The following is an 18,979-nucleotide window of genomic DNA, read 5'->3' as shown; positions in this document are numbered from 1 at the left end:
TCTTACAACTTTTTATATACTGCTAGATTATAATACATCTGATTTACGAAACGAGGTTGTCTGTATTTTTTATTGTGATTTCATTTTCTCTACTACTATGGCGTGATGTTTGACCTAGAAAACCACACGTTGTCATTCAACCACCTGCTTTTTTAAACGTTTAATTTCACTCTTCCTCACTTCTCTGCCTACGTAGCGTCGCAGGTTATTTGCCTCAAGGCTTCGGGTTTGAGGCTACATCCCTCCCAAAAGTGTTTTTTTTTCACCCAGGCACCCTTGCTAGTTAGAAAATATAAAGGAAAAATGATTTTAATTATGAAATTAAAAACTGACTAAAAGTGATATTAAAATGGAGTAATATAAAGCTAAAAATTTATGTTTGATGTAAAAATAGAAAAAAAGCAGTTTTTCCCTACTTTTAACAAGTACTAGGAAATGTTTAAAGCTTGATTGATCAATTATTATGAAGGAAAGATTATAAAGCTAAAAATAACATATTTAACCATAAATGGCGTTTGTAATTCTAATTTAATTCAATTATTTAAAAAAAAAATGTACTTGCCTGTCTAGTTACATTAAAATTCATGAAAATGCTTAAATAAATATTTAGACATGACTGGGTTCCCATACCTAAAATTCAAGATGGCGGCAATAAGCAAATGGTTTCTAAAATGTTCGAGATCATGCTAAATAATTGAATTATTTGAATTTATTTAAATATAAGATAATTATATTCTAATATTTTTGCATATTCTTATAGCCAATCATAGTAAATTTTATTTAGACATAAAAAAATTAGTTTAATTGATTCGAAAACCTTTAAAAAATGTTTTGTTGACATACATCAGAAAATGGGTAAAACGCGTTTTTTCTTAAATTTAAAACTTAAAATTCTATTAAAAATTACAGAAAAGTATTATATTATTCTGCTTTTAATATAATAAACTCCAGAGAAAAAAATTTCACTTCTCTAGGTCTCCCAAGCCTATTTTCATCCTCAATACTGTTCCGTCCTTCGCAAAAGTTTTTAAAAAATAACGGATTTAAATAGATTTTAATAAGTTTTAGAAGAAGCAGCTTTTGTTCGATTGGCGATCACTAGCTATATATATATGATTTTTTTTTCTCAAGGTAATGAAATTTAAATTAAAATAAATCACAAAAAAATATTCTTTTTTATACAAATATGTGGTTTATTCCAAAGATTAACTTTTGGAATTTATGATTTCGGATATATGTCTTGCATGTGATAATCTAGAGGCCCAATTTTCACAAACTCTTTACATTAAATTAAGTTGTATTTTGATAACATGTCGAATGTTGTCTTCCAAGAGGTCTATTATGTCTGGTTTATTGGCATATATATGGGACTTTCAGTAAGAAAATAATCTAATTGGATTAAATCACATGAATGAGGTGGTCAGTTGACAAGCCCATTTCATGAAATCCTTCCGTCAAATGTAAATAAAATAAAATTGAACAATTTGCAAACGCTGCTCTGATGTTAGTCTCTTCATGACGAATTGCCAAACCAGGCCAAACTAAAAATAACCAAATCTGAAATTAAAGAAAATAGAGTTGTCAATTTAAAGTTTGCTTCTAAATAAAACACCCTTTAGTATTAGCAGTAGTTGCAGGCTCAAGTGATAAGTGTTCTAATTTTTAAGTGATAAATAAAATGAAGTAAAATACTGCATTTCATTTGTTTAGATTTCACAGACCCCATGATAATTTTGCAACCCCTTTCATCAAAATGAAATATATTTATCCAAGCATTTTGATACATCTAGTTTACAAATATGGTTATCACAGAGTTTGCAAACAGACAGATAGGAATTATAACTTTAGTATAAAGATATATAAGTATAACCAAGTAACTTTTGTAATATATTTCCAAACTATATACATGGCTATAATAGTCCATCTCCTTCTCTCCCCTTCCCCAGGAGGTGTACGTGAATGAAAACAAGAAGTACAACATAAACTAGTAAATATATACAACCAAAAGAAACATTTTTGCTAGCTTGGGAGGATAATATCATGACAAATGATTATATACTAACCCTTTCTTTCTCACCAAAGAGGTGGTAATGCCTAGGAGGGTGGTTTCATAACAGAACAAATTTTTAAGGAAGTAGCAAGTAGACCTTCGATTTACTTTTGGCATCCTCTAACTCTCGCTTTGTTTATTTTGTCCTTTAGTCCTCACATTCCATGAATGATGTTTCTGACAAAGGGGAAAGAATTGTTTCTAGATTGGAGTTTATCCATCTAATACGAGGGGCGTGCAATAAGTAATGGCCCTGACCCATTTCCAGTTGTCTGATCTAGCTGAAATTTTGCATGTGCAATGATTTATATCTCTACGGGTTATGTGGCAAATTACAGCTCTGAACTAATTGTGGTTTCTGTTTTACAGGTGTTTGAACTGAGTCAGGTGTGAAATGGAGCCTGTTGAATGTCGAGCAGTGATCCGGTTTTTGTATTTGAAAGGACGCACACCACAGGAGACTTTGGATGAAATGAAAGAAACTTATGGTGATAATGCCCCATCATATGACCTTGTAAAACGCTAGCATTGTGAATTCAAACATGGCTCGAAGTCTGTGGAAACAGCTCCCAGACCTGGCCCCCCCACCTTCTGCCATTGATGAGGCATCTGTCCGTCAAGTTGAGGCTGCCATTTTGGAAGATCGGCGCATAACTATTCACCAAATAGCCCAAGATGTCAAGATTAGTACAGGGTCTGTGGAAACTATCATTCGTGATCATTTGCATATTCATAAGGTGTCAGCCAGATGGATTCCCAGGTTGCTCACACCATTCAAGAAGCGAGAACATGTCGAGTGCTCGAGGATGAATTTGGAGATGTGCCAAGAAGATGAGTCAAAGTTTTTCAAAAGACTGATTACACAGGATGAAACCTGGGTCCATCACTATGATCCAGAGACCAAAGCCCAGTCAATGTAGAGGAAGCACTTGGACTCACCACCTCCAAAAAAGGCAGGGGTGCAGCCCTTTGCTGGAAAGGTCATGCTCACAGTCTTCTGGGACCAGGATGGAGTAGTGATGACAGATTTCCTGGCAAAGGGTACCACAATTACAGGAGCCTATTATGCTTCACTTTTGAGGAAATTAAGGGAAGCTATTAAAATCAAGAGGCGGGGCAAGATCAGCAAAAGTACCCTCCTCCTGCAGGACAACGCTCGCTCGCATGTTGCCAGATCAGAAACACGGGCGTGTAGTTATGAAATCCTCTCCCATCCTTCCTACTCTCCTGACCTTGCACCCTCTGACTTTCACCTCTTTCCAGCCATGAAGTTGTTTTTGAAAGTAAAGCGTTTTCCAGATGATGCAGCCTTGATTTCTGAAGTCACATCGTGGTTGGAGGACCAACCTGGGGTGTTCTACAAAAACGGTCTCCAGAGCTGCATCAAATGATGGGAGAAATGCATAACTCTGGGTGGTTCCTATGTAGAGAAAGACTAATAACTGCCAAGTTTCGTTGCTCTACTGCTATGGGAAGTGGGTCAGGGGCATTACTTATTGCACACCCCTCATATTTATCATTGACTAGTTTTTGACCCTGACGCAATATTTTTTTTTTTTTAGTTCTTTACATCAAGTGTCTTGTCTAGAGTGATTTCTATAATAAAAAGTACTATTAGCATATGGGAGTTCACAGGTAATCTAACAGTATTAACATGGTTTCAGAAATTCTATAGTCTTAGCCTTGAAGATGAAGCTAGATGTCAGCCATTTTGAAAAAAAATTGTTATACAAAATCTAGATCAGAATGAATGAAATGTTGGTACTTATTTAGAATTTCCTCCTATATTAAGAAAAAAAAAAAAAAATCTGTGTATGATTTACATACAATGACACAAAGAAAATATTATACACCAAAACTCATGTAAATTGATTAAGTAGTTTTATTTAGTCACTTGATGTCAGTATTGTAATGGTGTCCGACTTTCTGGCGCAAACAAGTCAGTTGAAAAAGATGAGCTTAAATGGTGAAATGCCAGTTTTTAAAATCGGTCATTATTTTCTGAAAAAAATAATAAAATTACTACCACTGAATTAAAACCCAAACAAAATACCTGCCAATTGAAAATAAGGCTTTCAATTATATAATCTGACATGGAGGTAAAGAAACACATTTTGAATTATTTATGCCTCGAGATAAAATAATTGCAGATAAAACATACCTTCTTCCCAAGGATTATCATTAACAACAGCAATCTCTGCCTTTTCTTCTTTGTGCTTACGTTTCTTTTTCTTGGGCTCTAAAAAAGAAATGAAATTTTTTAAAATTTAAATTCCTAGGAAAAAATTGACTATTTCTAAAAAAAAAAAAAAAAAGAAAATGGCAGAAAAGTTTGTTATAAACAAAATAAGTAAAACAAATTTCATTAAAAAGTGTTGAAATTAGATTTAAGGTTTTTTCTAAATTGTAAATTAAACGAAATCAATGTCTTCATAAATCCTTAGAAAATTAACATTGCACCCAGCTTAGTGTTATAAAAAATGCTTGTAATTTTATCAACTTTTATCGTTTATACATTCATCTAATAAAATTAAAAAAAATCATCTTTCTCTCTGCCTGGAGCATTTATCAAAGATAGATAATAAACATAGTTTGGATACAAATAAGTTGTGTTAATTGTGAACTCACAATCTGGCAAGAGCCCCTTTCCCCAACAAAGAATCACCACTGGATGAATTTCGTTCACAAAAAAAAAAAAAAAAAAAAAAAAAAAAAAAAAACTAATGATTGGCCAGTTGTTGGATTGTCTAACATCCTTACATTAACCTGAAGAATCAAGATGGTATATAACATCAGTAAACCCGGTGAACTGTTTTTCAGTAAAAAGCCGCACCTTTTAATTTTTCCATAACAGTTGTATGAAGTGAAAACTTACCTCCCTCAGTTTTTGCACTTTCTGCATTTTCTTTCAAATGTTTGTCTTTCTTTTTTGTTTTTGAAGTTTCTGAAAAAAGCAAGAAAAATATAAAGATTTTCATAAAAATTACCAGTTTTTTTTAAACAATAATCAATAACTAGCAGCACCTGTGGAAATTCCACGGAAGGAGAAATATATTCAATCAACAAATGTTTTGATAAAACTATTAAATAGCTTAATTTGTATTTTCTCTTTTTTAGCATTAGTTTTTTTTTTAGTTCAAAATATATTCCTTTCTATATATCATTTAGTTTACAGCTCTTTTTAGTTTTTAGTAAATTCATTGTCATTATCTTGTCTTCATTTTGTATTTACATGTTTTTGAAACATTTTCATTCCTTTTCAATTTTACCTTTGTCGATGATAATAAACCCATGTCTATGTGTCATGAAGATTAAGTTTCCTCAAACCCAGGTTCTTTGGGTATGTTTCCATCAAAGACAATGTCATGCCACTTCATATTTTTGAAAAAGAACTAATACTCAATTTAGATGGCTATATTGAGTTGTACATTGTTGTCAGGTGCTGGATGGAGAGAGTGGCTGTGAGAAGGCCAGACTTATGGCAGAAGGTCTCAATTCCATGTCACACTAATAAATCTGTGTATAAAATAAACCATGCATCAGTCTTGATTGTCGAGTTTATGCTAACTGACAAAGTGTAACGTCATTACATTTTAGTAATGATATGCATGAAAGCCTGTAAAGAAAAAAAAAGGAAAGAAATTTGACATGAGTTTTTTTTTTCAATTGAAAGAAAAGGCATTTATTACTGGTCATTTCCAAACAAAACTGCCTGACACATATTTCCCAAGCTCGCGACAATATGGTTACATTCTAACTTTTCCACTCTAGGTTAATTAAACAGTTTCTTAGTCTGTAGCTATAACCAACTGTTGTGTCTGTAATTTGTTCCACCATATATGGTCGCCTGAAAATCTTGTTAAAAGTTTGGAGGATAAATGAGTCCTACATGTTTAAAAGTTCCTGTTGTCCGTCACATGGTTAAAAGACCCCAAAAAGAAACAACCTCTGCAGTGTCAACACATGTTTTTTCTCCTTTCAGCTTTTCTTTCCTTCCTCTTCCTTTGATCCTGATGTGACATCATGCTTGTACCACGGCTTAGTCATCATTTGCATATGTGTCAGTGGCTTTGTTCCAGAAGGTTGACACACATTTTCACAAAAACACGTATATCGCTGAGACAGTTTAATATATAAAAAATGAAATTACTGACATAAGGTTTGGATTTTATATCAATATTATAGTAATACATCTAGATAAATATGAGCATGAATACTGGCAAATCGTTATCCCCCCCCCCCTGCATACGAGTAGTTATTGCATCGAATAAAACTCATCTTGTTCTGTTTTGTCATTTTCTGCATTTTCTTCTTCCAAATGTTTCCTTTTCTTTTTCTTTATTGATTTTTCTATTATCCCAAAAAAAAAAAAAGAAAAAAGAAAGAGTAAGAAAGGATTTTATTCATCAACCAATAGTAATTACGAATAATATGTTAGTAATCTATATAATAATAGTGGACATCCCTGTGTTTGACTCACTTCAACAATCACATATGCTAATTTATTTTTAGGAGCAAAGAAAGAGAGGCTTAATTTTAATAACTAATGATAATAAAGAAAGGAAAGAATAATCATGCATGAAAATTTAATGTTTTTGTTTTATGGCATATCAACCTTTTGGGTTATTTAATGCCAATTTCAGTAAAAAAGTTGTTATGTTTCAAGTTCTTTATATCTTCAAATATTTATTCATAGTGTTTAGTTTGGTTGGTATATTATTTTTTTTGTGCTATTTAATGTTGAATCCAGTAATTTTGGAAAAAGGTTTCAAATTCTTTATATCTTCAAATATTGGTTCCTTGGTTTGGTTGCTTTGCAGAGGAAAACTGCTTTTATTTTTACAGTAAGATTTACCCGTCCCCATGACATCAGTATGAGATCAATTGTTAGTAATAAAAATAAATTATTTATCATTATACCGGACATTGTAAAGCCACCTTGCTAATCACGAATAACAACAATACATTATTTCAAACTTGAGTCGAAGATGCATGAAGGCATCTAAAAATACTATTTCAAAACTTATTTTTTATGTGGCCACTGATGTCACATACTAGGGACCTTATGTCAATAGTGATTAAGTTAACTAGTGTGAACTTTGGCAAGGGTCACATTAAGTGCATGTCAGGATAACCTTAATCTGCAAACAGAATCGTTTCTAGAGACGGATGGCATAAAGTTGAAGCAGTGGGCAGAGGTCAAACATATATAATGATGAATAACGTCACGTTTTTGAGCGGAGAGAAAACTAAGGTTCTCTCTGTGGAAGCTGTACGAATAAAACACCGCCAATGATATAAAATAATCTAAGCAGAATGTTACTGCGACATCTGTTTATGTCACTCACTCCAAAAAGGTAGAAAATAAACTTAAGTAAACAATTAGATAAGCTCATATTAGTCATCAAATAAATTCTCTCCAAATAAAAACCTTGATGAAAACTCAGCGAACATCTCCTTGCATCTTTCTTGCATGAGAAGAGTTTTATTTGTCTTAGTCAAACAGGTGGGGATGATCAATGGCCACTAATGAAAAGTGGAAAGCGTGTAAAAGACCAGCACATATAAACACCCAAGATTAATGTACAAATATATTTTATTTTGCTATTGAAAACGTTACACTAAGATGTAAGGGGCTATTGAAAATTAGGGGTCGGATTTGATTTATAAGGACATCCTAAGCAGGGAGTTGTGCAGCATGATGTTCGTTTACATTACATTAAAATTTCTACATATGAGAAACAAGGAGCAGGGAGGGAATTTCCAAGGAAAGCAGTTTTAGAAAAACTATTGGAGATGCTTCCCAGTGTAACACTGTCATTAGATGTTAACACAGGCCCACACATTGTATGCAGAGAAAGGAACAGTAAAAGAACAAAAAAAAAAAAAAAAAAAAAAAAAAAAAAAAAAATGGAAAGAACCCAACTCACTCCCTTTTAGTTGAAACAAAAGGCATTTATTAACGGTACTTTCCACCAACACATTGCATCTTATTTTCTTAGTTTGCCACGTAGTTAACTAAACTCTGTTGTGTAAAACATATTTTAAAAGTCTCTCATGCCACCATCCATGTGGACACACGTCCATCTCACGTCAGCATGCATTCTTGATACTCTCATCAAGTGGTGCCTTTTTCTCCCCAATTTTTCTTTTGTTTCTCTCTTCTGTGATGTCACATTGTACACTGGCTTGGTCATTTATATACGTGAAGTTTGTTATCTGATGGGTGGTCAATTGGGCAGGGGTCACAAGTACAGCAAGTTCATTGTAACACATTCCTTTGTAGTACCCATAAAATAAGCATAGGGATGCAATTTGCAGTGATGGGACAGGAATTGGAGCTTGTTAGATGGTATGACACCTATTAGATTAGAGGCTCTTTTTTAGACTAAGGGGTGGTAGTGGTACTAGTGATGGGGGCACTAGCCCAGATGTGGCAACAATAATGCATCAGCGAATAGTGTATTTGTAAAGATATTGGGTACTGGCAAGTGTGAGAAGTTTTTCTACCTTGGTATAGGGAGCCTACATATTTTGCAGTAGACTTGGCATATCTTCTATGTACTTGTTCAAATTCATTTTTATTTGAATGCAATGGAGAGTCCTATCGGCTATGACAATCAGTGGTTGGATACGTTTCTTATAGTTGTTAACAGAATGAGTTTTTTCTTGATAGCATTAAATATAACTATCAATTTTTGGCCTCATTCTACTACAGAATGGAAATAATTTTCCAATGATTCAACCATTGACTTGCTCATGTGGACATTCAATTTTTCCCTTATGCCGGAAATAGTGTGTGGTGTCATCAGCAAATACACCCATCCCAGAAGATACTTTGCTTTACTCCATCTTCATCTAGCAGACACCAGATCTCTCTTCACAGAACCCCAACCTTTCCTTTCAACATGCCTGGAGATTGAAAACCCATATAATTGATGGTTGGAAAGATTTCTTATAATTTTTAAAGAAAAGATTTATCTTAGTAGCATTACATGTAACCATCCATTATTGGACCCATTCTATTATAGACTTGAGGTAATTTCCTAAGTTTTTAGTCATTGCTTTGCATATTTCTTTCTGTACATTTGTGCATGTGTTGAGAGTATAACATTTTGTGATCAGCATATGTACTCATCTCAGGAACAATAAAGGTCCAAGAATTGAGCCATGAGCACAACTGAATTAATACCATGTTGTTTAGATATATTCTCATTAAGGACTTGGATCTTTCTATTGTTTACGAAAGATCTAATTAGATCAAATATTTGTTCAATAATATAGTACAAATTAATCTTAAAAGAAGACCATCATGCCAGAACCTTGTCAAAGATTTTGGATATATCAAGCATTACTGTCCTAGCTGTAATATTGTGTTTATACGGTTTAATTTTAATTCTACATTTTACATAAATATTCTGATAAAAGACTATTTGTAACTAAACATTTAAGAAAATGTTTGATTTTCAAATTTTCAATTTTTTCGTTCATGAACGTTGTGTTTACCAAAAGTTAAATTAATGAGAATAAAAAAATGATTTTATTTTTCTCCAGTAAAATTTTGTTGGTGTGCTTAGTTACGGATTTCCAAAAAACTTTCTCAACATATATTTATGATAATTACAGCAAAAAAATTGAAATCTATTTAAATGTTTGAAAGTTTTCAAGTTTACTGAACCACAGCAGTGAAAATTTGATAACCAACTACAACCAAATTATTTGACCAACCAAATTTAAAAACAGTATTTCTTCGATATTTTTTAAAGCCAAATTTGACTAACTACCCAGCACTGTGTTTTAGAATTTAGTTAAATACACAACTACTTTTTTATGCACTTAATTATTTTTAAAAAATGGTTTTACAATATTCATTATTTTTTATAGTATTGATAAAAAGGTATAAAAACAAAATGCACAAATAATATTGATAAAGATAAATCCATATCCTTCTATTTGATGTATGGTTTGTTATGGTTTTAGTGATTTTTATGTGTCTTTCCTTGAAAAAATACTGTTTTAGTGACGTTTCATAATATAGTTTATGAAAGTCAGAAAGATCAAAGATCAACCATTGAAGCACATCCACATTAATATGATGTTTTTAGATGTCTGTCTATTTAGGGTGATCTGGATCTTTTAAATATGAAGGATCTGATTATATTAAATACTCGTCCAGTAATAGTGTACAAATTAATTTTCTTAAAGACATTCATGCAGGAATTTTTCAAAGGCTTTGGATATATCGCGCACTAGTTTCACTTCTCTCATCCAGTGCGTACTTCCAGTGATAACTGTTAAGATATCTGCAGTAGAAAATGTTGACTAGAAAAAATTTTAGCATTTAATAGGTGGTAGACAATTGCTAGATTGATTGATGATTAGATGAATTTACCCAAGCGCACGAGGTGGGGGTGGGGGCTGATGGAGCAATAGTTTTGCAGGTCATTTCTTTCACCAGAATTCTTAAACATTGATGCTACAGATGTAATTTTCCAGCTATCAGGGAAGCAATATTTATTAAGGCATTTGGAGTGGAGTATGGAGAGAACTGGAACCAGCTCTGCAGAGATAAGATCACGCTTATATGCTTAAGAGTTGTTAATGTTTTTTTTATCCAAAACATGGAAGAGGCGATAATCAAATCATCAAGTGTGGTTTTTGTCCATAGTGGAAAATTCAGGAGAGAGTAGTTTATAGAGTCAAAGGTGGAGTTTAAAGCAAATCAGAGAGGCAAGCAGTTCAGCCTTATCCGTTGCTATGCAAGTAACATCATGCTGGTTGGTTAGCAGGGGAATTGTTGACTGCCCATTATTCATCACACTATTATAGATTTTCCAGAAATTATGAGTTCTTAATTGCTGTAAATCAATGCGTCTTCAGATCATCTCAGTATATCTACTTTTAGTTGCAGCTATTACACTTCCACAATAGTTTCTTGGGGGTATGAATTTTTTCCTATCTGTAACTGACTTATGGAGGTGAATGCTTGGTGTCTATGTGCAATATCAACTAACAAATCGAAGTGAACCAGTGGGTTTGCTATAGAATTTCTGCATGGGGGTATATGCTTCTTTGTTTACTTTTAGTTATTCAGTTATTTCATTTGCACACTGTTCAGGAAAGATTTTATTCTATGGGACATCTCTGATGTGATCTCTAATAGATTTCCAATCAGTCCATTGGTAGTATCTTGTTTTAAATAACAGTACTTCGGTTTTGGATCAATTTAGGGTTATATCAACCATTTTTACAAGGTGATCAGCATTTCTGAATGTGCTACAGGCATCTGCCATACAAGCTTCAGGTAGTATAGTTAAGAATAGGTCATGAAGTGAGGCTTGCTGGTCCTCACAATCTGGTAGGAAAGTGACTGTTAGTGAAAGAGAATATGTAACACTAAAGCATGACAAATCAGTGTAAATGTTATTTCATGCATGACAACTTCTTAGACAGATTCTTAAACATTTCTTCTAAAATCCTATGTTAAAACATAATTTCATTATGGAATTAAATATAACCAAAAATGTACTTTGGTACATTTGTAAACATGTCAGCCATCTGATTTTTTATCTTTGTTAATAGTAAAAAGAATTAAAAAAAAAAAAATTAATTACTTGATGCAAACACCATAGATATGTGGCTTAACAATGAATTCTGTATCCTTTTTTTCACCATTCTAATCCACATTTTGATTTGACTATCACACCAATTATTCCATCCCAGAATTTCTGGCTTCTCTGAAGAATTCACCTCGTTGACACCAAACAATATGTCTGAAGCCAATTATATATATCATAAGATTATATAATTCAGCTGTTTTTGTTTCCTTCATATGATAATATTGTTTGTTAATCGAAATATATTGAGATTAACAGTTAATGCCTATAAAAGCCAAAAATCAGCCCATTTAAATAAGGTGATTTTTTTTCATTTTTTCTAGAGAATTAGTACTTAAAAAAAAAAAAAAAAAAAAAAAAAGAAAAGTAGCCCACCTTCTTCATTTTTGTGATTTTCTGTGTCTGAAATTTCCTCTTTTGTGTCTTTATTTTTCTTCTTTTTCTTTGATTTTACTGGGGGGGGGGGAAAGAAGATAATTCAGGAAATTCTTTAAAATCAAACATCAAGCATCGAAAATACAGCCATTAAACAAAATACAATAAAATTTTTAATATACATATTTCAATCTATTACGCTAAATGAGAGTTTGTAAGAATTAAGCTTATATTCATTTTAAGAATAAATGAACTTATCCAGAGACAATAGTTACATATAAATTTCATAACAGCGATTTGTGGCAGTTATGGCTCCAGAATCATTTCATGTAATTCTGTAAGATATTTTTGTTAGTATATATTTTGTTAATTATACCACTCTATTTGTCTTGATTATTAATAGTATATATGACCTTCTGACTCCCAACCATGCCCAATAGACATTGTTTTATAGAATAGTATACTAAAACATAGTGATGTTATTTTCTTGGTCAACATGCACTTTAAATATATATGCTCTGTTCAGAATATTGAGCACCTTGGATTACATGACATATACCACTTTCCAAACATGACAATTTATTATTACTTTAATGGCACCCAGACATTACATTGTCTAGTATACATAACAAAAGACAAAGAAGTTATTTTACTCGTGATATGCTTCATGTAATCACACATGTTCTACCTAGAATATGGAGTACTACATACCAATGTCACTGTTTATGAATTTTTTAAATTAAAGTGAAACAAGCTGAGCATATGGGATCCCCTGCCACGAGTGAAAAATTTACTTTCACCATAGCTACTGTTTGTGCAAAACTTTAAAAATCCAAGGTGTGGTTACTGAGAAAAATGTGAACCAATGAACGATTTTGGGACAATTTTACCTGCATGCCAACTAGGCCAACTAGAGTTATCCCAGAAAATCTGTTCAGGCAAAAATTTACTTTCACCATGACTAATATTTGTGCAAAATTTCAATAAAATTCAAGGTGTGATTATTGAGAAAGGTGCAAGCGGACGAATGGGAGTGAATTACTAGGTCCAATCCCTCTTTTGTCGGGGGGGGGGGGATAAATTGTTTCAGTAATACATTTAGCTTTTATATAATTTTTTTCTCATGTGATACTGTTGCCCTCCCCCCTCAATTGCTGGTAAGTGGTAAAGAAAAAGAAGTATGATGAGTGAAAATAAGTTTGTTGGAGAAAACAAAGGTATCGGAAATGGGGTTGGTGGAAAGACAATAACTAGGAAGTTATTCATGAAAGAAAGCTGAACTGGAGCAATTGGTCAAGATATGGTAGGGATAGACACAAGGGATCGGTCAATATATTTTAGAGTTAATTTTAGGAGTGACTGGGTTTTGCAGCAGTTTTATGGCAGTTAGGAATAGTTGGGTGTAGCAGTTCAAGACAGTGTAGGTTGACGACAAGTTTGACACAGTTGAATGCAGTTGATGGCTCGGATGTTGATGGTTTCAGACATTGCTCTGGATATGTGCACATTGGTTTTTGTTTTTTTTCTCACTTGTTTTGTACAGAGTGTGGTGTCATCAAATATACCCATCTCGGGCACAATTTTATCAGGGATGTCATTTATGAATATCAGCAACAATAAAGGTCTATCAATAGACCCCTGGGCCACACTCACATTAATGTCATGTTGTTTTGATTGACGACCATCGAAGGCAAACTGGATTTTCTTTTGTCTAAAAAGAATTCAATTATGTTACATATTTGTCTGGTAATACTGTATGGTTTAATTTTCATAGGACCTTCAATAGGCTAGCAATGTTGTTTAGCCTTGTTTGTACATACCTATAAACACTTGAACTCACCTCTACCCTTTCTCTATTGACTTCTATTAAATTTAAATGAAGTGAAAACTACCTTCTTCAATATTTTCATTTTCTACTTTTTCCAACTCCTTATGTTTCTTTTTTTCTTTGGTTTTTCTAAATAAAGAACAAGATATTTTTTTACTTCAAATTTTTATTTAATACAAATGTGTACATTTTTATGTAAGAAAATGCAGAGTAAATATACAACTTGATATTATGTTTATGAATTTTTGAAACGAGGATTGATTATTCGTATCATTTGGATACTTCAAACTACTGTTCTCATCTTAGTGTTATTTGTATGTTTTAGTCAATGTCACCTTCAAGCTTTTTGTCCACAGGGACCCATAGCGTAATGAATAATATAATTAGTAAAATTCAGTTGTAAGTTATATCCTCAATGCGGGTGATACTAAAAATACAATTAAGAATTACTTAAGACTTCTACCCAGTTATGGCTGACAGAACGAAAGCATATTACCCTTATGAATTAAATAAAGGGTTTCATTAAATTTCATGCGGATTCCCAAGTTTGACACAAAGATTTCTAAGATCGACAAGATGGACCCGAAGAAGGTCAGATTGACCGAAACATTGAGATATAACACTGAAGATGAGAACAATTGTCCAAATAATACAAATTATCAATCCTCATCTCAAAAAATTGAAGAACATATTATGGGGATTTATCTTGTGCAATTTCTGACATTGGACACAGTTGAACGCCAGTTGTGAAGCAGATCCAAAGGAATGGATAGTAAGTGATGAACACCGCTTTGTCAGAAGATCTAAATATGGATCAGCGTGTTCAGAGGGTCAATGATGTCATGCACACACCCAGAATGTAACTTATATTTGCAGAATGTGTCTGGGTTTGTATTTTTTTTTTTATTTGCCGCCAATGTGAGAGATGACATGGTTATAGGAGGAGACAAAAAAGAAGTCCACAGAAACAATGCTGGGATTGGCATTAACTGTTCAGCGGGGGACCATGTGGTTTTATCACAGAAATATGCACATAATATTTCAGGTGAAAAAAAAAAAAAAAAAAAAAAAAAAAATCTGATCATGAAGAATCCAAAGAAACAACATAATAAGCCGTTCTAGATAGCAAAGTCTATTGGAACTCTTTCTGAATGAATGACAAATATAATTCATGATTTTAAACAGTTCTTTAAAAATATCAAATATGGTTCTATGGAGAAAATTTGGTATATGGAATGGTGAATTGCGACACCAAAACCCAGAAATATTAACATACAAAAGATTTTTTAACATTTTCAAGAACCGACAAAATAATGACAATTGTTATTTTTTTTAATAAACAACTTTTACATTTTGAGGTATGTTTAACCCAAATTTTATCCAGTTATGCAGACTAATGTAGTAATTGATAAATTAATTTTAAAATCTCAGACATTATAGCGTTTTTGTGTTACTACTTATTAAAGTTAGAAGCTACTCAAAGATAAAGGTTAATGAACATGGAATGAGTTTTTGCTAAAATTAATGCAATAAAATAAGTTTTATTAGTAATGGGACATTTCGCGACAAGTACCTGTTGACACTGGATTTGAAAATGACTGTTGTAGTTTGTAATGAAGCAGTTCTGTGGTAATGTGCAAAGAATCTGTTCATTTTATTGGATCAGGTGAAATACAGTCATCATTTTACTAAGGAGTCCTTATTTACTTGCCTCCTCACGAGGGCAGAGTTAGACACATTGTCAGTTTGGTTAAGTGGAGAAAATGCAGCTTTCAAAAAGTAAAAATAAATCTAAAATAAATAAAGAGGAAGGGACATTGAATTTCGATGAAAATTAGAATTGTCTGTCTAGAAGGATTTCCCTTTAACTGATAGCGAACAGAAAAGATCAAGTGTAATATCAGAACAGATAGTATATTTTGATCTTAATATAAACAAAGTTACAAAGATAAATACTGTAACAGGATCCCAGGCAGTGCCAGATATCCTATACAGCTAGATGAAAATGGGAGAGGATGAGGTATGGTCAGGAGGGGGGCATGCTGACACTTGGTCAAGGAAAAACAGATGTTTATGAGATTTCTGTCCACCAGAGAAGAAATAGTATCTTTTTCAATGAAAAGCAAATATGAAATCTGATAACAGGATTCGTGGAATTTAACTACTAATTGAGTGAGACAGGTACAATGACTTGGGTTCAAAAGGTCTGATTTGGTGTCTGGGAGATGTTGTCATTTCGATCCACCTGTTGTATTTAACTACCAGATCACCAAGCCAGTGATAAGTTAGTTGGACAGATAAATAAATAAATTGAACCTAGGGAGAGATATGGTCATGAAAGAGGAAGAAGAGGGTCACAAGAAAATAGAAAATGAAAAGAATAAAATAAGGGATAGAGAAAGGAGTTCACGAGAGAAGAAAAAGAATAAGATAATGAGACAGAGAAAAAAAAAGAGGTTCAGAGAAAAAAAAAAAAAAAAGGAAAAGTAATCTTCAATATGAGAAAGGGGAGAAGAGGCCAGTTTTATAAAAATGATTGGCTTTTTAGAGTTAGGGTCCTTTTTGACTGGCTGGCATCGAGGCGTCCACATCGCTCTCACCCCGCCTGGGGCTGGGGGGTGCGAAACCCTCATAGGAGCTAAGTTGAAAGGCTTTTGTTCTTAGCTGGGAAATTAATTAGAGAAACTAAGTTATACAACCTGCATCATGAAGCTCGGATTAAGAAACTTGACTTTTAAACAAGTGTAGAACGATTTCTGAATAATTATTTTGTTGGTTTTTACTTTCTTTCTCGATTGCCAGCCTTAATGAAGATGCAGTTTATTTCAGGTATGCCCTGACACCAGATGATGAAAGAGATAGACTGGATCCAGCATGAAGCCAGAGTGACGACCGAAATCGACAATGTTGCCACACGGACCTAGGGTCATGCACATTTCGCGTGCACTGAGCAGCAGAAAGATATTTTCCAGTGACCAGTGAGAGTCTGGTCACCCTTTAGGGGTCCACCACTAGACAAGTAAGAATATAGCCCTGCTGGGTTGCATTTATGGTCCTGTGAACTGGGAGCGACGAACACGGCCAGAAGTACATCACAAGTATGCTCCAGTGAACCAGGATAGCGACGGATGCGGCCCTCTGACAAGAGAGGGTGTTAGGGTTATAATACATTTATACAAAAAAAATTAAATAAAAAATTTTAAAATGAGGATTTGCCATGCTTATTATTAGACTTTTAAATAAATTGCTAAAAAATTGATGCAAGTTAGAACAGTAGTTTGCGGTATCAGTACTCAACATATCAAATATCTTCCATGTGGACATATCTAAGATTAAAAATAATTTGAAATCTACACCAATGCATAATACCATTGAAAAGAGACTAACAAAACCAAAATCAATTTCTACAGATGTTTTTAGTGCTTGTGTAGATTAGTGGCCTTTTAAACTAACATATTTCAGGTGAAAACCTTGTGAGGTACTTACATGTCATGTCAAAATTAGTATGAATTGCAAAAATCATGAAGAATAATTTAGTAGCAAAATAATTACAAGTAAAAATAAAAATTATTGAGTTTAAAGATTTATAGTTTTATACGTTTTAATGTTGGAGAGACATAACTGCAATTGATCATTTTGACTAAATAAATATGTGTTGCTATTTTTCAGATTTGGGAATGTAATTGTCGCTGATTTTTTTTTTTTATTTCAAAGTTACAATGACTTCCCCACTACTTAAAAAAAAAAAAAAAAAAAAAAAAAAAAATTGAAAAAAAACAAAACAATATTTTTACAAGATACATTCTTATCTAAGGAAAGAAAAAAAAGAAAAAAAGACTTTAACAATTAAATCATCCTCCCTCCACCTCTTGTCCTAAGATACAAGCAAATTCTCTGAACTAAACGAGTCAATTTGAAAACAATGGCAATATACGAGAATGCCCAATTGTCAGTTAAATCCAAATAATAGACACACTGAACAAAACACTGTTCAACAGTTGAAAAAAACAAAAACGCAGTTCAACAGTTGAAAAAAAAAAAAAAAAACGTTTCTTTGTTTTTTTCTTCGCTAATAACAGTATTTTCCCAGTGTCTATTATTTGGGTTTAATTGATGATTGAATGTATTATTTTGTAGTGATAGTCCATGAATAAAATTTCTCAGACAATAAAAATGTTCCTTTTTTAACAATTACTTGTTGAGCTGTCCTCTTATATAATCAAATTCTGTCATTTCCAATCCTCTTATAGAACTGTTAATCAATCCAATTGAGAAGTGGTGGACTCAGTATTAAAAATAAAAAAAGCATTTTTAAGAATAAAGTCCCACAAAAAGAATTTAGTAAGAACATTTAAAATTCTTAAAAAAAACAAAAACAAAACATAGCAACTCTTTAGTATATATAATAATAGTAATGATGCCCCCCCCCTCCATTAAAAAAACATAAAATAAAGTCAATTAAAAAATGCAAAGTCTAATATTTTAAAATACTTTATTGAAATAAAGATTGAAATTTCTTATCCTAGAAAAAATGTCCCTCCGTCTTTCCCCAAACACATAATTTTGCAAGGTTGAGAGGATTATATACGCAATTAATGTCAAATTGGGATTATTATTTGGGAATTAAAGTCTAATTTGAGATTATTAAATTAATTCCAAACGCTATTGATAATTTCCACCCATTTGTAATAGCATTTGCGATGCAAATATACTGTGATATCAGCTTACCATATGACTGAAGAGTGCAAATTAAAATCGGAAATGATCTTTGAATTTTTGCTTTTATAGTACCAAAGACACTCCATGAAAAATATGACTGTATTTCTGACTCTTATTAAACTGTTTCCTACATGTTTTCTGGTTGGTCCAAAATTAAATAAATTTAGGGAAATATTAACAGGCTATCACAAAGCAAATAAATATATAACTCCCCCAATGCTTTAAGCATTATGAAATAAATTTAATATTTGAATCTGTGTGTGACATTGAAGGATTGATTGGATATTAAGGCAATATTCATTTTCCTATTGTTGTCCAATTGATATTCTTCTCCAAGTTCAGAGTTGTGTTATTTTGCAATTTTCCTCCAGACACAAACATTCATCTACT

General features: G+C 32.7%; 1 protein-coding gene across 11 annotated transcripts in view; it reads right to left on the bottom strand.

Moving 5' to 3' along the window:
- LOC145293123 (uncharacterized) overlaps positions 1-18,979 on the bottom strand; it is a 115,600-nt gene that overhangs the window by 20,201 nt on the left and 76,420 nt on the right. For 7 of the 11 annotated variants that reach the window (XM_080139516.1, XM_080139521.1, XM_080139523.1 and 4 more), the window contains exons 4-6: positions 12,043-12,120; positions 4,926-4,994; positions 4,212-4,289 (exon numbers count right to left, since the gene is read on the bottom strand). In XM_080139516.1, coding sequence (XP_079995642.1) covers positions 4,212-4,289; positions 4,926-4,994; positions 12,043-12,120 — 225 coding nt within the window. The remainder of the gene's footprint in view (positions 1-4,211; positions 4,290-4,925; positions 4,995-12,042; positions 12,121-18,979) is intronic. The other 4 variants (XM_080139524.1, XM_080139527.1, XM_080139525.1 and 1 more) reach the window with 1 other exon arrangement.

This window comes from Euprymna scolopes, chromosome 14 (genome assembly GCF_053919585.1).
Source record: "Euprymna scolopes isolate OS-2025 chromosome 14, ASM5391958v1, whole genome shotgun sequence".
Taxonomy (NCBI): domain Eukaryota; kingdom Metazoa; phylum Mollusca; class Cephalopoda; order Sepiida; family Sepiolidae; genus Euprymna; species Euprymna scolopes.
Note: the sequence above shows the minus strand (reverse complement) of the source record. Positions and strands in the feature narration are given on the sequence as shown.